Below are 21667 nucleotides of genomic sequence, written 5' to 3'. Positions count from 1 at the left end.
ACAATGACTGTATTGAAGTTTGTACCTGAAATTTATTCCTGCAGGATGACTCATCACAACCCCAAAATGATGACTCAGTGTCCACCAGCTTATGAACAGATAAATAACATTGAAAAACCACATCGTGAAAATGTAAATAAAATAAAAGCTCATACAATGGGATATTATTCATCAATAAAAGGGGTAAAGTAACAAGAGATGCTACCCCACTGGCTGGGCCTTGAAAGCACCTTGCCAAGGGAAACAAGCCGGATAGAGAGGCCACGTCTGCACAGTTCCAGTTACACGAAATGTCCAGAACAGAAAACCCCGTGGAAACAGAAGCAGACCAGCGGTTTTTGAGGATTGCAGGGTTTGTGAGGAAATGGGAAGTGACTGCTGATGAGCCCAGAATTTCATTTCGGGGGCGATAAACTGGCTGTGGGTGAACAAAATTGACTTTGGTGCTGACTGTACAACTTTCTGAATATATCCAAAACACTGAACTGTACACTTTAAATGAGTCAAACAGTATATAAATTCTACTGCAATGGAGCAGTTAGACTGAAAAAAGGCAAGCTTCAAAGGAGGCTGCTGGGATTGAACACGGTACCGCCAAGTGCGCGCTGCTAACCTGGGCACACTGTGTGCTCAACCAAGCACTTTTGCTCATCTTTCTGCTTATGCCCAACGCATGGGGCAGCGTCCCACGACCTGCTCTGTTCCACGTCCTGCACCCTCAGGAATTCAGGAATGAACACCAGCAGTGGTTATATCCAAAACACGTCGGCTGGGGGGCGCTCAGGAAGGGTGGCTTCCAACCAGGGTGGTCTTTGTGCTTTAGGTAGGAGACCATCTGGATCAAGACCTGGAAAACCTGCCCAGTGATCGGCTTCTGACGCTGCTGTAATAAGAGTGACAGACATTGAGAATGTCTGAAAACTTGAGTAAGTTAGCAATTTGAAGTTGAACTTCTGGTGGTTAACAGTTTATGCATTGGGGTGTTTGTCAGCATTCCTGCTGTTTGTGAAAAGCTGTTTTGCTCACAACTGGTATGTAAAAATGTAAATCACATCCTTATATTAGTTTTGCATTTCTGTTGTAAATAAAAATGACCACAAACTTAGTGGCTTAAAAACAACCACGGTATGTGTGGGTCAGAAGCCTGGGCTCACTGGGCACTCACAGTGGCTCACAGGCGAGAATCAAGGTGTCGGTGGGATTGTGCTTCCTTAGTGCAAGCCCTGGGGGCAGCCCTTCCTGGTACATCAGGATACTGGCAGAACAGGCTCCCTTCATGCACTTCCCACAGGACCCAGCTACATTTTCACACCAGCAATACGCTGATTTCTCCAGGTCTCTGGAACTGAACCCTCTGGACTAACATTTGCCCCATCTCCGTTCTGCTGGTAAGTGCACAGGGGATTATTTGGACCCACTTGCACCATCCATGGTCACCTCCCTATTTGAAGGCCAGCTGGTTATGCCAGAGGATGGATGTTGTGGGAGTTCAGTGCTCTGCCTACAACACCGCGATGATGGACTTCATAACACCCACTTGACTGGGCCTTGGGGTGCCCAGGCCAGTGAGCAACTGTTGCTCTGGGTGGACCAGAGAGGGAGTTCCTGGATGAGGCTAACATCTGAACCGGGAGACTGAGTAAAGAGATTGCTCTCTCTCATGGGGATGAGCTGAGAGGGAAGGAGCACCTGCCCCGTGGCGTCAGCTGAGACATCCGTCTTTTCCACCCTTGGACTCGGGCTGAAGCATCAGCCTGCGCTAGAATGCCACTGGCCTGCTGGCCGTCAGATGCACACCGGAACAACCCATTGGCTCTCCAAGGTCTCCACCCAGCTGACTGCCGATCTTGGGACTTCTCAGCCTCCGTCCTCAAGGCAGCAAATTTCTTATCATAAACTTTCACCAACAATTTTATCCTGTGGCTTCTGTTTCCCTCGAGAACCCTGACAATTTATACCTATCCATAAAAGAAACAGGCATAAAAGTTCAAAATGATCACCCTCTCTTCCCTGGTCTTCAGACTGATCCAGCAACTCCAGCTCTGGTGCAACCTTTCCTATGGGCCAATGGTAAAAACGCATGAGTTTGACGTCACTGCTTCCTTCTGAGCTCTATCCCGTAGGGACCATAGTCACGTGGTCTGGCAGGCCTGGGGAACCTTTTTCTGCCAAGGGCCACTGGGGTATTTGTAACATAATTTGTGCGCCACACACAATGATCCACTGAAAAATGAGCCTGCTACAGATTTACTGAGGTTTTTTTTTCAACTTTTAAAAATTTACATAAAGGGAACATGTTATGTGTTTCATATATACAGTTGTTTTTGTTTTTGTTTTTTTACAGGCAGAGTGGATAGTGAGAGAGAGAGAGAGAGAGAAAGGTCTTCCTTTTTGCCATTGGTTCACTCTCCAATGGCCGCTGCGGCTGGTGCATCGAGCTGATCTGAAGCCAGGAGCCAGGTGCTTCTCCTGGTCTCCCATGTGGGTGCAGGGCCCAAGGACTTGGGCCATCCTCCACTGCCTTCCCGGGCCACAGCAGAGAGCTGGCCTGGAAGAGGGGCAACTGGGACAGAATCCGGCGCCCCAACCGGGGCTAGAACCCAGTGTGCTGGCGCCGCAAGGCAGAGGATCAGCCTATTGAGCCGTGGCGCTGGCCTCATATATACAGTTTTAAGAGCATAATAATACTCCACATCACACCCTTCCTCCCTCCTTCTTTCCTTAGTTTTCTTTCGATTTTTACAATGACACACTTTGAATTTTCTTTATAATCACAAGCCTTACCCTCCCCTAAATAAATAATTCAACAAGTAGTTAGTAGAAAAACTGCTTGTCTTCAAGAGTACAGACGAGGGCTATAAACAATAATCAAATCTCAGAATGTCAATTTCACTCATGTACATTATGTTTTTTTGCCCTCTGTATATTTGCCACCAGGAATCGGGGACAAACATGATTTGTGTCTGTTGGGGATTGGTCTGCTTCAGGTCCCTCCTGTGGCTGCCTTGGCAGGGCCAGACCAGATGATTTTGCAGGTCTTAAATGGCATACGGGCTGGACATTACCCACCCCCAGGACCTAGAGGGAAGCTGTGAGATTGAGGCAAGTTTCCTGCCCACTGAGTTCCAAGCCTTTATCTGTAAATGAGAACACTTTATCTGCTTCTTGGGGTGATGCAAGGCTGAAATGAGCTGATAAGTATGAACATCACAGCTCCATGTTCTGCACAGGATGGTTACACCGCAGCCAGGGCCGACTACGAGGAGGAGGGACGAGGGGACCCAGAGCACAGCTGCAAACAGGTCTGCTTGGACCTGTCGCCGGCAGACTTGTCTGTCATTTTTCATCTGAGCTTACCAGCTGCAACCTGCAGGATCCTGGATGGCCAATTTCTCCCCAAGGACCTGGATGAGTGATCGGTGCCCATGAGAAGAGGCAAGGTGAAATAAATAAGCCTCTAAAACTCTTGAGTTGATATTTCCGTAACATGCTAATTCGTTCACCAAATGCCTTATGTTTGAACACTGGCTGTGTGACGGAGGTGAGTTAAGTTGGAGGAATGAGTCTAGAGCCCGTGAAACTCAAGAAATATTAACATCCAGGTTCCTACCCCCAAATTGTTCATTGCTCTCCTCTCTCCACTGTAGGCACTCATACCCCCAAGGTCAAAACTCCAGGCAATTGCTCTATGGAACACTTAGATAGCCATGTTCTCACTCTCAAGCTAGTTTACGGACAAGCTGCGGCTCTAATGACTTGTCTGTGGGGAGGATGCACCTGCCCAGTACCTCTTGCTGATCCTGTAGTTTGGGAGCTAAGAGCTGCCTTTCCACAGCCTTGCCATCACCATTCTGCCAGGCCCACAGGACCCCACATCCTCTAGGGCTGTACCAGCACATAGACTGACACGGCGGTCGGCATCCTGAGGTCTTTGAGAATTTTAACAGTGAAGAAACCAGTTTGACTTCATTTCTTTCATTTGCATAAACCAGGAAAGACCTAACCAATGCACTTCCTCTCCACCCGATTCTTAATAAAGTCTTTGAGAAGGCCCGTTTTCCCTTCTTTTAAAGGTCTTTTAACTTTTGGGTGATGAGTAACCCCAAATCCACTCCCAATCTCCTCACCCCAGCCCACAGCACGCATCCATGCATGCACCCGCAGTAGACATTCACGATGATTTATACAGGGTTTCTCTGACTGCTGTGTGTAACCACTTACAGAGCCCTGCTCAGAGGAGCCTGTTCATGACTGAGAATTTGTGATGGAGACTTTGCACCAACACTGCCCTTCTCCCCATTTCTTCTGCCTTGAAGAGCGATATTGAACGTCTAGTGCTGCAGTGGATTTTGCTTCCCTAAGGGTAAGTCCAAGGGCTGACAGGGGCACAGGCAGCAGCCATCCATATCTCAGCCTCCAGAAATACAAGAAAATCAACCTGCAATGCTCATCCCACGCTATGTGCTATTTTATTACCTGCAGCAGAAAGCGTTCCTGATTGAGACTTTAAGAGGTGAACTCAATCTCTAGATCGCCAGTGTCTGTTTCCATAACTCCAGAAATTTTTCTTCTGGTGACGTTCACCCTTTGCTACATATAGCTTGACCTTACCCTTCCAGCTACAATTGGGACCATCACTGGACTGTCTCGCGATGAAAGGAAAACCCCCCTGGGTGGCCCAGACCTAGGGCAGCTTCTTAGCCCGTGCACTCTCTGCTGAAACCTCACTGCCAGTTTCGCTGCCTGCCTCTTGCATCTCCCATAAGCAATAAAATAAACATTGCCTATTTAGATGCACGGTCTTGGCTGGGGAACAGCACTGAACGCTTACATGCGAGACCCCTGAATACGGATAAATCAGCCTGGTGGTGGGGAACCAGCAGGCACAGGAAGAAGTAATGTAGCGCATACCGACGCAGAGGAAAGGCAGTCCCCTGGAAGGAAATGGGTCTCCTGGCCGGGCAGATTCAGACCATGTGGCTCCTGCTCAGATCACCCGCGTGCATCCCTCTGAGCTCCAGCACCCTCATGTGAATCCTGGCGACCATGGGGAGGATGAAGAGGGACAGGGGACTTGAAAGCACACGTGCCTCTCCCTCTGACCTCCGAGCCGAGCCTGGGCAGTTTGTTGAGAGAGTGAGGACGGCCATTTGATGTGGTGCCTAATTGCCTAGGGGGAGAGCAATGGAGCAGGAGGGAGCCTTTCACTTAACATACGGCTAAAGGAAGCAGCCAGGTAAGATGGGGAGGACGGTATCTTTCAGAAACTGCCAATCATGAAAACTCACACCCAGCTGTGACACTGTCGTAACAGAAAAGTGCTCAGGCTGATGGAGGCGGAGGTCTCGGGGCACCTGCTCAGTCCGTGGGTGGTGGTGGGAGTTGAGGAAGGGCCGTCCCACCTGAACCACCGGTTGGCTTTGAGAAACTGGCTGCTTCCCTACGGCATAGTAGAGATTCCTCCTGAGCATATCCCTCAGGGGACACTGACCGGTAATTTTTATTTCTTCCGGAATGTTCAAAGTTGGGGGTTCTCTAAAGTGAGAGATACACAAACGCACCTGAAAAACAGATTTTCCATAAAGCAATCAAACCAACAACCTCCAACCAGGAGAAAGCACCACTCCTTGAGGAACCACCTCACACCGGATCCTGCTGCAGCATCTGTCATCCACACAACACTGCAAGGTACACGTCATGTCAGCATCTCCTGCAAACACGTACACTAACTTAGAATCTGCCTAAGCCAAGGCTAAGCCTGACAGAGTGGTGTGCACTCATCCTGGCAACTTCAAGCAGCGTCTCTTAGGACCGCAACAGCAGACTGTCCTTGACAATGAACCCTGTCTTTGGCAGTGGAAAGCACTGGATACTGAATCATGCTACATGCATGTAGGCACCATGAACATCAGGCTTAGTGAAGGCAGCCTGGCACACAAGGTGTGTGATCCTGCCTGTGTGAAAGTGTGGGGGAAATCCACAGAGCCGCAAACTAGATCAGACTTATGGTTCCCTAGGACTGGCAAGGCTGGGGTATGATGAGAACCACCTTCTGATGGTCACCAGGCTTCTTTCCTTGCAGAATGATGGAAGTGTTCCCAAACTGACTGCGGCAATGATTGCATCATTCTGTGAGCACAACCAAAGCTGTCGAAATACACATTTCAGTGGGTGCTTACATGAGAGACCACTGAATAAGGATAAATCAATCTGGTTGTGGAGGACCAACAGGCACAGTAAGAAGTAATTAGCCCCCTTCTCCCTCCCTCGCCCCTCTCTCTCACATACACACACATACACACACAGCCCTCATGGGGGCATCAAGAAGATAATTTGAATTATGTCTTAATCCCATTTTCCAAGTACTTTTTGAAGTCATCTCAAATCTATGTGTATATATGTGTATGTATCTAGATATATAGACATATGAAAAAGAGAGAGAGAGGAGCAGGGAGAAACAGAGAAAGAGCCCGGCAGCCACTTCAAATTATGTCATTCTTGGCAATGTTTAACATTTGGAGCGCATATTGTTTCCAACTTTATGCACAAACGAGGTCCTATTAATATTTCTAGGTGATTTGCCTTATTCAAACTCACACAAAATGCTGTCATAGTGGAAATCACCAATTCAATGTGAGGAACCAGGGGTTCCTAGTAACACAGCAGAGAAGAGGAGGAGCTGGGACTGGAATTCAGCTCTGTGGGTGTCCAGAGCTGTCTCCACCCCTGCGAAACCCTGGGTAGACAGCACAAAGGCCCCTTGTCTCTAGTGCCACTGAAAACAGCCATGTACAGTAATTAGCAGGTGGCAGACGCTGGTTTTCCTGACACATGTACTGCTTTGCCAGGCAGGTGCTCCCAGCCTGACACACATTTCCTCACCGAACCTGCACAGCCATTCTTTGAGGGCATTGTTGCTATCCTCATGTGTCAGAGGACTCACCCAGAGCTCAGAGAGGTAAGACGGCGTGCAAAGTCTCACAATTAGCAGCAGAAACATCACTGGAAACAAAGTCCTTTGGATTCAAGAGCCGGTGGTTTGAAGCCTCGTGCTGTGCTCTTGCCAGGACACACTGATCTCCCTGGTGGACAGGTGCATCCCTGGGATGTGTTTCTTGTTCACTCGCTTGCAGAAAAACAATGAATAGTCTCATCAGACCTGCTCAGCCCTCCTATTGATTCCTGCACCCTGGCCTTCCTCTCTAGCCTTTGGAACAGGAGCACCAGCTCTTCACGTTGGGCTACAAGGCAGCCGCACGATGACATGCTTCCTGGAGTATTTTCAGGGCACTAGCACTGACTAGTACATGAAGTGACAGTGCTCGTAGGGAATCCGAACAATCACGCTACAAACGCTTCCATTACAAGGCAGCGAGTATGTTTTGAATCTAATAAAATGACCTAGTGACAAAGGCCCCAGCATGCTTTCTGGGAAGAACTCTCGGACCACTGAGAGCACGGGGACCATTGTGTTCTGATGAAGACCCAGTTTTCTGATGACCACACTAAGCAGGTGGCATGGAGCTCATACAGAGAGTTAGTGGGTGTTGGTTAACACAACACAGTTGGCTGAGTGCACAGCTTCAAGTCAAATTGTCAGGGCGGGGCCGGCGCTGTGGCGCAGTGGGTTAACACCCTGGCCTGAAGCGCCGGCATCCCATATGGGCGCCAGTTCGAGACCCAGATGCTCCACTTCTGATCCAGTTTTCTGCTGTGGCCTGGGAAAGCAGAAGAAGATGGCCCAAGTCCTTGGGCCCCCGCACCAGCGTGGGACACCCAGAAGAAGCTCCTGGCTTTGGATCAGCGCAGCTCTGGCCATTGCAGCCAATTAGGAAGTGAACCATCAGATGGAAGACCTCTCTCTCAATAAAACAGAAGTCTTTGTCTTATGTAAAATGATTCTGATAAGCATCTGAGGGATGGCACAGCATTAGCATTCCACAGGCAACAGGGTCCAGCCTCTTCATGTTTGGTCTTGCCTTCTTAAACAAGGTTTCTACCCTTGAGGCCACCTCTTAGAGCAAGGTGGATGCTTGGGTTCCAGTCATTATATCCCCATTCTAGTTAAGATCCTGGGCCTGCACTGCACCACGTGGCCATATCTAGCTGCAAGGGAGGCTGAGCAACACGATCTTATATGCAGACCGCGTCTCTAGCACTCTGTGCTCTGCCACTACAGGATGACTGCCTGCATATGGGGGTGGGACTCCCTGATCTTCTGTACGTGCTAGGTCCTCCCTCCCTTAAACTTCAATTTCCTCACTGGAAACACAGAGAGGCTCAGAGCATCCGTTCCCCAGAATTGCAGCAATGAGCCAATGACACAGTGCACAGGAAGCCCTTGGCAAAGGGCTGGCAAATCTCCCACCGCAATGTTCTCCCTGTTGCAGTAGCCACGTGCACAGTGACCTGTCCCGAAGACAGGCCAGCCAGTGCCCACAACACACAGCGTCTTCCCTCCAGACTTCAGATTTGGGCTTCCTGCCCACAGCCCTTCGTCGTCTCCATAAATGGCAGAATTCCTCTCCCTTGGCAGGGCTGACATTTTGAGCCAAGTGATTCTGAGTCACAGTGGGGCTGTGTCCTGTGCGTTGTGAGATGTTCAGCAGCTTCCCTGGCCTCCACCCAACGGATGCCAAGTGCACCCGCCTCTTCCCCACTGTGGGAGCCCAAAACATCTCCTGGAGGCCAGTCATCTGTGACTGAGCCACTGCTCACTCCATGCCGTCTGACGTCAAACACCAAGCTTCTGGGAAACTCTTGGATTGTCTCAGTTTTAGTGGCGTGGGTGAATCTTTCAAGTTAAACCAGATCCAATGTACTTTCCAAAACTAGTGAAAACCCACTGAAATCTTTAATGGTGTATCACACACAGAACTCGATTAAGTTAACTACATATGTGTATGTGTGTATGTACATGTGTATATGTTCACACACACACACACACACATATGCTACTTTTCAAGACATTACTTCTAGCCCTGGCTTAGGACTTTAGCATGAGCCAGCGGGTATAGTGACAGAGGATAAAATCCCACAAGTATGAAGAGAAACAGGGGAAGCATGGGGGAGCAGCTCGTGGAGTCTGGTTTGCATGGGGCAAATAGGCCAGGTAGGTAGGTTGCCCGTGATCCTGAAATGAGAGACCTCTCCCAAGAACACAGAGCCCAGCTGCAGACGCCTGACCCTGTGCATACCTCCCTGACCCTAGAGGAAAGTGTGCATGACCGCAGCCTGTCATAATCCAAGGACATAGCAGATGGAGACAACAACACACCAAAGCAGACCAGGAAACCAGAGCGAGAGAGAGAGTGTGTGGAAATTCCCCAAGCCAAACTTTGGGGAACTCTTTGAAAAAAGCCAGTCTTCTGAATAATAGAATAGCTTTGGGTACCATCCTTGGCTTAAAGCAACTGCAACCATAATTAAAAGCAAGAAGGCTGTAAGTCTATTAAAATTTTTTCTTTGATACTGGAAAACTCAATTCGTGACCTATATTTTATAAAACATACACTTGAAAGGGATTTTATACGCCTTCTTCCCATGGAACTTAGCATACTGAATATCTTCCATTTACTTAAGAGGGGAGGTGGTTCTATACATACATTTCGCAGTTTTTTCTTTTTTTAAATACACGCTCCGTAGACCAAGGTGCACTGATTGAAATGTACTCGTGTAGACAAACGGAGGCAGCAGCTCCAGTCTCCGTCTTGGAAGGCACGGGGGCTCTTCGTGCCGCGGTGCGGCAGGAAAAGCTGCTTTATCAAGCGCTCTGCTGATTGTAAATCTTTTCTAAGGGACGATGCTAGACGCTCTTGATTGATGGACCTGGCATCAAGGATTCTCCTGGAGCGTCTTCCAAACCACCGCTAGGGGGAGAACTGAGCTCTTTCCGAGCAGGCCACAGTCAAGGAGAACGGGCGGCAAGGAGGCATCTGGGAAGCTTGCCCGTCACAGATGAACCAAGGGCCGGGGTGCTTTCTCTCTCCCTGCCTCTCTCTCATCTGCACATCACACACATGGACACGTACACATTCACGCAGACATGCAAAGGGACACGTGCATACACAAGCATGTGTGTAAGAAGAGGCTCTCTGGACTTTGGGGGTGAGTTTAGGAGTAACTGCCAACGTTACCATGCGTGGAACGGTTAACGGGTGGTGGAGGGACCAGAAGAGGTGGGAATGGAAGAACAGAGGAGTCAGGGTCGCGGCAGGTCTGCCATCAAGTCCCAGCCTCCCCACCCACCCAGCCGTACCATCTGACAGAAGTCACCTGACCTCCTGGAGCGTGGCGCCCTCGGACGTAAGGAAAACAGGAGTAAGGTTTACATTCAAAGGCAGGCAGAAGAGCTAGACCAGCATCCAGCACACACTAGTGCTGGAGAAACATTCTGCCTTCTTACTCCAGGACCCGTGTGTGCCCTGCCCTGGATCCCGGGGAGCTGCTCCCAGCCACCTGCTGACTTCCTCCTGGGCAGCAGCACCCACAGGGTGCAGGGCGTTTGACTGGGCGACAGCCTCACCCGTCCGCGGGCTGCGTGCAGTCAGGGTCCACATCTGCTTGTACATAGCCCACCTGTCCCCTCCAAACCCTGTACAAATCAGGCACTCAAGAGATATTTAGTAAAGGAGTGAATAGATTGGCCGTAAAGACAACACTTAGCTTAGAATAAAATTTACAATGAAGAAATGCACATGGATTCAGACTTTCAGCCAATCAGGGCCATTTTTTACTGATTGTAATTTGCTGGGTGTCCACCGTGGGCCCGGAGCTGTGTTGAACGCTGAAGATGGACGGAGGCACAGCAAACAGCCTGCTCCCGCTGGCCTTAAGCTGCAACTGAGACAGAACCTGAAGGCAGACTCCAGTCCATACTTGAGGAGGATTTATAAACCTATTGAGGTTTACAGTATTACCGTAATTCCACACAGATGCCATCAGTCACCATAATCCAGCGTCATAAAATGAGTCAATATTTAGCATTCCCCCATTTATCAGGAGCTTGGGACAAAACCTTATGTGAGCTCTCTCCTGCCTCCCCATTGCTGTCCGCGCGGCGCAGGCCACAGTCCTTTCATTTCCAGCAGTGGGGAGGCGCCTTTGCTGCCTTGGTCCATCGTCCGCTGAGCAGCGCAGGTTATATCTTAACTGGAAACTCAGGTTTTACCACTCCCCTGCCTAACACCTCCCAAGGGCTTCTGACTACATTTAAAATGTAACCAGAACCTACGGGGCTCTAAACCAGGGGGCTGCAATTTTATTTCATCTATTTATTTTTGGCAAAGGATCAAGTAGTGCCTATTATTGTCTTTGAGGCATACGTGAAGTTCCTTTAAACAGTTCATCCATAGATGGAAGTACAAATAGGAACTCACTTTGTTGTAAAAAATCTGAAAGTGAAAAAAACTAGGCATGCATTTCAAAAAGTTTTTGCATCAAAATAAACCCGTGATTTTAATTTTGTCTCTCAGTTTTCAGAAGTAGCCTCCTATAGGCTGTTTCTAACTACTCCCTTCTGCCAGCACAGCATGGACTGCCGGAGGCAGCCACAGTCCCTGGGTAAGGAATGGGCGTTTCTGCATTCCAGGAGAATTGGAGGGAGGGAGGGAGGGAGGGAGGGAGGGAGGGAGGGAGGAAGGAAGGAAGGAAGGGAGGGAGGAAGGAAAGAAGGGAGGGAGGGAGGGAGGGAGGGGGGAGAGGGAGGGAGGGAAGGGGAGGGAAGGGGGAGGGAGGGAGGGAGAAAGAAAGAGAGAAAGAAAGAGAGAAGGCAGTGGGATAGACTGCACCCTGGCCTACAGTCTGCTGATTTCTGCCGGAGACGACCTTGCCCTTGCTCTCTCCTGGAGCCCGCCTGGGACGCCTCCAACTTTGTCTCGTGCTGGCCTCTTCCCTGACCCTTCCCGCTGTCACTCCTGCCCCAGGCCTTTGGTTTTCTTACCCCCACTTCCTTCCTACCTTTCCCGGTGGCCTCCGTGTCCTGAGCGGGCTCAGTGTGGCTGCCCCCTCCTCAGAGAGTCCCTGCTCGTCCTCATCCCAGCGCAGCGCCGTGTTCTGTTTTACCAAAGGACTTCACTGATCTTACTTCTGCAGTGTCTGGTGATTACCCTTCTCCTCTGCGTGAGATGTAAATGTCTGCAGAGCCCTACACGGCCTTGGCCACTGCTACTCCCCCAGCATCTAGAACTTCACCTTCACATGCGTGTCAGATGAGTTTGCTGAACAGAACGGATTTAAGAGATGTACTGGAAGCATGGGTTCCCCCGACGTTGTAACTGCCAAGCTACTGTGGATCTACCGCTCTTTCTCAGTAGAGGCTGCGGCAGCTCTCGTCCATGAACGGCGGATCTGGCCACTCCACTGTCCCCAATTTCCTTTATAGTGAGAGATCCCTGGAACATTTTTTCTTCCGACACGTTGTAGGAACAATCACTGTCTCTGAAGCTGCGGATGTTTCCTTACCCTGCTGCCCCCTTAAACTTTGACTGTTTTAATTGAGTTACTTTTACTCCTATTTTTCAATATTTGATGTCATAAACCCAAGTGAGAAGTGATGGAAGGAAGATCCAGATTCGGCTAAAACACGTACAAGGCAGGGCTAACGTGGCTCCAAAGCCAGGTCCCTCGAGTCCATTGGAACACAAGGGTCTCATCTGAGTGACAGGAGCCTCGCAGCTGGTAGAGCACAGATGGGCACGGACACCCGCCCAGCAGCAGCGATGTCATTGTGAGAGAGAGCAACTTGGGAACCCCGCTGGGGTCTGGTTGCTGAGTTACTCTCCTGTCTCACAGAGGCACCGGCAAATTCACAGGGGGACGGAAGCTACGAATAGGAAGTAGAAGAACTGTTTTTGAGTCATTTTACCTTAAATACAAGGGACATGGTTCTCCTGGCTGGGAGCCCTTCTACCAGTACGAGTGTTCCCACCTTCTTCCCAGTCTCACCAGAGCCTCTGGTAACCAGAAGGGTCCAGCAACCAATCAGCGATGGGTTCTAATACAGGCAATGGTGCCCATCAAAGAAGGGCTGGACTATCAAGAAAAGAGCCAGTCGCAGTGAGAGAGGGCATTGACTGGCGTGCCTCTGAGCCTGTGGGAGACACACCCGGGGACCCACAGACCCAGCTGGGAGCACTGGCAGAGATTCAGCCTCTTGAGTAACCGGGGGAAGCCAAGAGGTAGCAAAGTTGAAAACATTTTCCACACCATCGATTTCTGAAATATTCCCTTTGGGCTCTGATTTGATTATGTAACTCTTTGATAAAATTTGTTTCATGGCCACTGGCACGGGCAGTGATGTGTGACATAATTTCAATGCTGACATCGCTTTCTGGGCCGCGCTCTTCAACTAAAACCCCAGTGACAACTCAAGGAGCCCCTATTGTCAGCTCCCACAATCTGGGGGATTCTATAGCGACACAGTCCACCATCTCCAAACACCGTCACTGACATGACAAAAGATTAAAGACACAGAGTACGATCCAGAGAAACAAACAAAAATAGCCATCAGTATGTTTGTGGGAGGAAAGGAAGACTACAGAATGCTAACTCCTGGGCTAACTCCAAGCCAAGATACCATGGGCTTGGCCAATGAAACTCTCTGATTAGCAGCGTCACCCCAATATGGAACGAAATGTAAGGAGCCACAGCCCCGCCCTCTGTCCTACCAGTTCCACTTGCAGGAATCTGTCCTAGAGAAACCGTCACAAAGGCGGAAAGAGCTGAGCGTGCCCCTGCAGAACTGACTTCAAACGTGGAACAGCAAAAACGGCTGAAATAGATAGGAGACTGGTTAAACAGACGAGGTGAGATTCGTGCGCATCTGTTTCATACAGTGAGATGGCCTGATGTTTACTGGTTTTCAAAAACATCCACGGGCCCCCGTGGAATGAAGAAAGTGATGTGCAGCCAGTCAGACGGAGCTCACGTCTGCGAAATCGTGGAGACACCCACAGAGCACCTCAGAGCTCGGCTCACCCGACCGGCCACTCTGGGCACCTCTGGGTGGTGGGATTTGGAAGCGACTTAAAAAGGCTGAAAAAAAAAGCTGGATTGTTTAACTTTTTTAAAGTATCTACTCAAGAAAACAAAATGGCTACATGCCTGGGACCATTGAGAATGGAGGAGACTACAGTTCCAAATACCAGGTGAAAAAAAACCCACAGCAGGTGAATGAAAAGCCACGTCCCAGTTACTGTACCAGCTGAGCAGGCCATGAGCAGAGAGACTTTACCGCTCGGGTGTCCCGACCCTGGACTTGATGCTGAGCCTGGCATCAAACACAAGTCACCAAATATCACACAGCTCTCTACGGAGCCCAGCGTGCTAGGGAAAACCGCAACTCCCCAGAAAGGCTGAGCTCTCAGGGGGTCACGTGCCCCAAAGGCCACACAAGCAGCTGTTTCTCCACATATCTGGTGTGGTTGGACTTGGTGAAAAATTAAAATAATTGTCTCTTTCAGAGAAACTCAGGTGGCTGAAGAAACACAGGGCATGAAAACCCCTTACTTTCTTATCTCCCTTTTCCACGGAGGCCGCCTTTGGCTACGAGACCAGGCTGTGGGTAGGTGTTCCTCACGGCCACACTGGAGCACCTGCATCACCTCAGCCCTCACTTACTTGCTGCCCATCAATGCGTATGGCTACGTCCACCAGGAGCGAATGAGCAGCATCCCTCAGGCCCACTGCTGTGCCCACACGGTTCAGAACAAGGCCAGACCAGAGCAGGAGCCCAATAAAAACACTGGTTGGAAAGAATATAATAAAGCGCGCTGGAAAGGAAGCAACAGAGGGCACAAGCTGCTGGATTTCGGGAGACAGAGGCGAGGATGTAACGGCTCACCTGTGCTTGTCTGCAGCAGGCCTGCGGAGCGGCAGCGTCACCTAGGTAATGCGCGTCTGTCAGGAGGCCGCCCAGGTCCCGTAAATGTCACAGTCGCTGTTCTCAGTCATGCAGGCTGAGGGCTACGATGTCCCTCAAATGTCCTACTGTCCCCTGCTGTCTCTCAAGTCTGCCCCATCACAGACGCTCTGGCTGCCACAGAGGGTGTCGAAGGGCCTGGGAGAAGAGCGGGGTTGAGCGCCATCCAATGGCCTGCTACTGTGCCTCATTGGAAGCCTGGGTTATGCTTTGCCTGTGTGCACAGCTGGCTGAGGGTAGCTGGAACTTCACGCCCCAGGGAGACAGTTCTTAGCCAATACATCATCACCCAGCTCGAGGGTGTGGGGGTCTCAGCTCCTTGGGCCCTGGCTGGGAGACCTCTGATGGAAGTGTGTGCTGCCACTCCCCAGAGCTCGCCAGTGGGATTCACTCCTATTTCCATCTCTGGAGCTGGCTCAAGACTGCACCTCAGACTGGCTGAGTTCCCGCTTCTGAACCACCCCTCACCTGCTGGGTCAGGGTACCCTCCGCAGAGGAATTCAAAGAAGTACCGGAGGCAAAATACCCACGCACTGGCATCACCAAGGCCCTGAGGGTATCAGCACAGGTGCCCTCCAGGAATTTCAAGTGGCTCAGCCCTCGACCTGACACTCATGTGGTCCTGGCACGTTTTGGGAATCCGGAGAGCTCCAGACTCCCGCTAAGAGCTGGCTGGCCTCTAGCGCAGCAGAGGAGCCTGGGCTTGCCCCCCCCCGTAAGTTGATACCTTGTGACATGATGGCAGGAACAGGTCATGATCTGCAAACTTCAAAGACCATTTCTTTCTGTTGCTCTGCCTTCATCCAGGAATGATTCCCCCAGACAATCCCCTGCAGTTTTGCGCTGAGCGGCGGGGCATGGTCTCCCGTCTGCACAAGCAGATAAATACGGGTGACCTTCCTCGCTGATGGATGCGCACTGAAGGCTCTGGGGCGCTCGGGAACAGGAAAATGATGCTTGGTTTGTTGGGAGACGAATTCTTCACACAAACCATGTGTCGCTTTGCTTTACCGGTGCTAAAGGGCACGCCGCCAGGGGACGATGAATGACCGCAGCTCTAGCGACGCACTGGCATTTCTGGAACATTCGTTTTGGACAAAGCAGCGAGTGAAGCCTGCAGTCTCCATCCTCATTCCCAGCCTCTGACGCCCGACTTAAGACAAAGCTGGCGAGGCTGAGCAGAGCTCAAACCAGCTCCGAGCCACCACACTGCGTGGGCTGCCGGGAACACACCTGGACGAGTCATCTAAGCGGGATGGCAGTGCAGTCTCAGCCAGCATCTGCCCAGGCAGAAGCAGCAGAAGCCTATCGGCACCACGAGCCGCTGTTCACCAAGTCTCCCCTTTGTGCATCCCAGCCTTCGGAGACAAAGTCGCCAACCCCATCATGGCACCTGGGAAACAGCCTGTACCTCGAGGCCAGACACACGGATGCTGATCCCTCTGCTCCCTAGCTGGGCGAATCTGGCCACTCTGCAAAGCTCTTTGTGGCTCAGTGCTCTCATCTGTGAGGCCAGGACAACGATGGCCACCTCCACAGCACAGGAGAGGTAGAGTGCAGGAAGCGACAAGGAGTATTCCAGGCCCGCAGCACACAAGGGCACTCAGCTCCACGCTCAGTTAGTCTGGGGGCTGCTTTCACCAGCGAGTTGGTGGGACAGCTCAAAGAGCACAGAATTTGCAGGTAGATTGCCCAGCCCAAATCCCAAACATTGCTCCCATCTCTTCACCGTATGAACTAGGAAAAGCCAGCAATCTCTGCCCAGGGCCAGCATCCTGCTCCCTAAAAGCGAGGCTGTACAGAGTCCACAAAACAGGATCCTATGCACCACAAACCAGCAGGGCACTGTGCAAACAGGAGAGATCGCTTCTGTGGCTGGCCAGGGTTTGTAAACGGCTTAGGGTGTGGACAGGCTGGGGGAAGGCCGTCAGTCCCAGAGTTCCACTGTCTTCAGGAGTCTCCAGGGCTCAGCTCGCCTGCTGCTCTCTTGGAGGGGAAACAGCCACCCACCTGGTTTTCCTCTCAAAGTCCTTTTGCAACAATTCCACATTTTTGACCCCAAATCCCACCGATTTCATTTAAATTCCTGCCCTGTGGTCAAAAGCAGAGGATGCTGCCGATGCAAACAGTGAATCAGGCCAGAGCCCGAGCCACCTGCTCTACATGGACACGCACGCCTTGGCACGTTTGCCTGGAACAACGCCTATCATACATACAAGCTCGAAGAGGTTTATGGTTTCCTAGAGATGCAGCTACCGCTGACCAACCGGCTTTGTGTTTGAAGGAATTCAATGTGCATAACCAATTCTATTTTTCTTCCCAAATATGACATGTTTATAAGGCAATGAATTCTAAAATCCTTCCCTAAACTGTAAGGAAGTGAACAGTGGGAGGAAAATTGGACATGGCCTAATCATACACACACATAATATACAAAGACGTGCGCGTGCTCACGGCCGCCGCAAAAGTAGCCACTGCCATTTACATTTAGAACACTTTTTGAGCCATTCTCATTCCAGTCACTCAGGTGCACAGCCCCGGCACCACAGACGGAGACCAGGAGTCCTCCTGCAGCTCGGCTCCAACTCTGGCCCTGGTAATAACTCTCTGCATTGGCTCTCCTAACTTGCTCTGCACATCAACTTGTTTAAGTAGGTCTCTGTAAACCTCAAACTCAGATTCCAGGGTCTCTCTTGCCAGAAGCCATCTCGCCATCAAAAGCAGCCTGCTGAGAAGTCCCTGTGGGCAGGCAGCCCTGCCTTCCCCCACCCCCTCTCCTTCTCAGCCCTGCTGTCATCGACTACTCTCCCACTCTCCAACACACAACAAATCCACTCTTGTTTCTGCAGAACACGTTTGAACCTGGGAGGAGGGCGGGCTGCTCCTGCCCTTGGGGAGTCCGGTGACGAGCAGAGCGACCTGGCTCCTTGAAGCTGAAGGCAGGTTTTAGGCAACTTGCACATGATCATTCACTGGGTAGTCTGGGAAGGTTCCCATGACAACGCTTCCAGAGCCTCACATCCCTACCTGTCATTGATGTATCCCATCAATTCAGCCAAGAAGGCAGGAGAAAAAAGCCAAAGCACCTCTCTGGCCAGCACAAGGATGACTTCACTTGTTTGGGCATAATCTAGACACAGCAACCGAGATACTCTTAACACAGCACTTTTCCACTCCAATGTGTCCTAAAGTCTAAAATCAAAGGCCTGTCTGATGGGGATTTTTCTGCTTTGTTCTTCACATTCTCAAGCACTATACCCAGGAGTGACTTCGGCTGCCGGCTACAGAAGGCTTCCAGTAGTGTGCATTGGACCAGAAATGGGAACTCCATGTTCTAAAACCACCCAGGACACAAAGGTTCAACCTGGGAAAAAGCTAGAGCCCTGAGGAACCCTGAGTGGTTTCCAGAGCAGCAGGTGCAGGTCTTTCCAGAGAGATATAAAACGCCCTGCCTTTGGCCTTTTAACAAAAAACGGAAGTTTTCACCACACATGTCTTCTAAAGAAAGAGATACAAGCCCCACCGGCTTTACCAAAAGAGTTCCTGTTGAAAGATCATTATGAAAAGAGGTAACTGAGGAGTTTTTGATGGCAATCTGAACTCTCATCAAAACTCTGCCACAGTCCAGAGTTCAGCCTTGGGTTCTTACAAGGCGGAGCCAGATGTTTGTGGAGCCCAACATCAGCCACACGTGAGGGACTCAGAGGACCATGGAGGACCAGCATCAGCCACACGTGAGGGACAGAGGACCATGGAGGACCAGCATCAGCCACACGTGAGGGACAGAGGACCATGGAGGACCAGCATCAGCCACACGTGAGGGACAGAGGACCATGGAGGACCAGCATCAGCCACACGTGAGGGACTCAGAGGACCATGGAGGACCAGCATCAGCCACACGTGAGGGACTCAGAGGACCATGGAGGACCAGCATCAGCCACACGTGAGGGACTCAGAGGACCATGGAGGACTCAGAGGACCATGGAGGACTCAGAGGACCATGGAGGACCACCGTCGGAGGCAACGGGAGACTTTCCCATGTGTCATGCAGCACCCCCATGGCTCCGTGCTCTCTGGTTTTCCAGCTCTCACCTCCATCCAGGTGAGTAACGCATCGATGCTGATACATGCCAACACATTAGAATGGCAACCAAACCATCTCTGGAGCCTTCCGAGATGACAAGGTACCACGTTCCAAGGCCGCACGCTAACAGCAAGCCGGCAAGACGTACCTGTGGGAGACCCCTCCATGACGTGGCCGACGTAGGGGCCTTCCCGGAAGATGGGCCTGTTGTCATTCTGATCAATCACGATGACTTCCAGAGGCACCGGGCCCTCGAGCGTTCTCCCGTTGGCATCAGTGGTCTCCACAAACAGCTGTTTGGGCAAAGAGGTTGGGGGAGAAAGACAGCATTCATTCATTACGGAAATTGAAATCTGGTTCTCTGGAGAAAGCAGGTTCTATCAGCAATTTTACCAGCCCTTGGCAATAACTCAAACTTTGGTCTCGATGGATAGAATAGAAACTAAACAGTCCAGACTAAAAGGCAAAGATCAATTCATATTCGATTCCCCTTGGGAACTGTACAATTAATTCATCAAAGTTGTAAAGAAAGGAAAAGAAAAAACCTTGCAACCAGCCATAGCTGAGAAAATGTGCTTACACGACTTCTGTTTTTCCAGCATCATTTTCCTTAAAAGGGATGTTATGCTAATAAAAATAATTGACTAAGCAGCTATGAACTGAGTACATTAAGAGAGATAACTGAAAGTGTTTATGGTAATGTTTAGGAGAAATTCGGAGTCAGAGAGCTTTGAGAGGGCCTCCCTTAAGCAAGGAACCCAGCCTGGGCAGGGGCCTGAATGAGACCCTGGGATTCCCGCCCCTCCCAAGCCCTGTTTAATCGAGGGGCATTTCACAACTCCGTGAAACACTTGCATACGGAACTAGCTTCAGATCTCAGTGAAGAAGGCAGCAGGAAAGAGCAGCTGGACTGTTTATGGGTTTATGGGTTACGCCATGGCATTTCCAGCAAAGGACAGCAACCTAAGCTTCTCGCTGTCTGTGTTTAATTTGGCCTTGACTTCACGTAGGGATAACGGCGGCACTCCTGGCTGCTCAGTGCCGGTCCCAGCGTCGGAGTGGCCAAGTGTTTAAGTCAGGAAAGGCCACTGCACTCAGGACCCTAGCACAAGCCTTCGGTCTCCACGTGACCTGAGCAGGACACTCACTCTCTTATTTTTTTCGTTTGTAAAACGGGGTTAATAAAAACACCTGTTATCCTGAGCAACGGCAACCAGCGCTCATCCGGTGCCTGCTGAGGTTCTAGGTTCTGTTAACAGCCTGATCCTCCCAAGAACCACTCGTGTGCTTGGGATGGAGACGAGGGGATGGGAGCAAACAGCGTGGCAGGGTCCAGTCCAGGATTCACACTCCCGACTCCTGGTAACCACGCTGCTACAGCACTGAAATGAAGGCCTGCCACGGGACTTGTCTCAGGACCACCGGTTGCTGCTATCGCTGCTCAACAGTGTCCTCCAAAGTAGTGCAAATCAGGAAACGCCACCACGCAGTCCCGGCATCCCTCACCTGATGACGTTATGAACCAGTGCCATTGTTTCAGAAAGACGCACGCGGCAAAGCGGTAAGAACCACGGAGACGCAGAGGCTGGTCCACTTCAGCGCCTCCGCTGATCCGTTCTGAGCTAAGCTGTGTTATACACATGGAAACATTCACTTCTGTGTTACCCCTAATCATAAAGTTACCCACCTAACAGTCCAGCAGAGGCGGGGTGAGCTCAGTTAGGATTTTTATGTAGACAACAGCCTTAAGACAAAATGATTATTAAACCTTGTTGATCTACTTAGAATATGGAGGAAAAGTACACAAAACAGCACCGGGAACATGAATATGTGAGGTGTAAACATGAATGTGACTTGAAGGCAGTAGGCAAAATGAAATCAGGTATGTATTCATGCAGAGAGGAAGTGGTTTTTTTTTTTCTTCTTTTTTTTAACATTACATCATCCTTTGACTAGCAAATTTATACACACACACATAGGGGGCATGGAAATAATGCAAGGATACCTTAAATAAGGAAAAACTAAATGGTCAGAGTCTCCTAACACACAAAGGACATCTTACAGACAAGAAGAAATTTTTATATTTTTAATTCTTTAAAAAAGCTATTGTGAGAATACGGCTAATAAAATAACTCAATCAAGACAAAGCTTTGGGGGAAATTTTATGTAATAACAAAGCGCAGCCTTTCGTTCTTCCAAAACAGCCAAGAACTTGACTTTAACTCTTGCCAAAAATTTTGTCTAAAGGTAAAACCTCGCGTCTGAATCTTGGGCTTCCAGACCTCCCCCAAGCCCTGAGCAGGAACTCCAGCCCCAGCAACTCAGAATTCACAGCTGGCAAAACACAAATACACTGAAACGCGGAGGGGCCCGGTCAGCAGGAGGGACAGACGGACGTTAGGAGAAGCAAAGGATCAACATGCGTGCAGAACGCCGAGCTGACTATCAGAGAACCAAGGACACAATCAGAGACGCTGCTGGTACTTTCACAATTACACGAGTTTGTCTCTCAAATTTTTTTGGCATTCGACAGTATCAGTGGAAGCTAGCTCATTCAGGATGGTTTCTGCACACCACGCAGGGCTCTCACATGCTGTCTCCTCATTTTAAAGCTGGTTTTAATACAGTCTTCAAGGCCCTAACACAGGTCAGGCACTGTGCTG

At 50.3% G+C, this 21667-nt stretch overlaps 1 protein-coding gene across 1 annotated transcript in view; it reads right to left on the bottom strand.

The window, feature by feature from the left end:
* The window catches only part of CDH13 (cadherin 13), a 983749-nt gene that overhangs the window by 321961 nt on the left and 640121 nt on the right, over positions 1–21667 (bottom strand). The window contains exon 6 of the mRNA XM_062176103.1: positions 19153–19297. Within this exon, the coding sequence (XP_062032087.1) occupies positions 19153–19297 (145 nt within the window). The remainder of the gene's footprint in view (positions 1–19152; positions 19298–21667) is intronic.

The sequence above is a fragment of the Lepus europaeus genome, chromosome 19, assembly GCF_033115175.1.
Source record: "Lepus europaeus isolate LE1 chromosome 19, mLepTim1.pri, whole genome shotgun sequence".
NCBI lineage: Eukaryota > Metazoa > Chordata > Mammalia > Lagomorpha > Leporidae > Lepus > Lepus europaeus.
The sequence above is the reverse complement of the archived record's forward strand: the minus strand, read 5'-3'. Positions and strand labels throughout refer to the sequence as shown.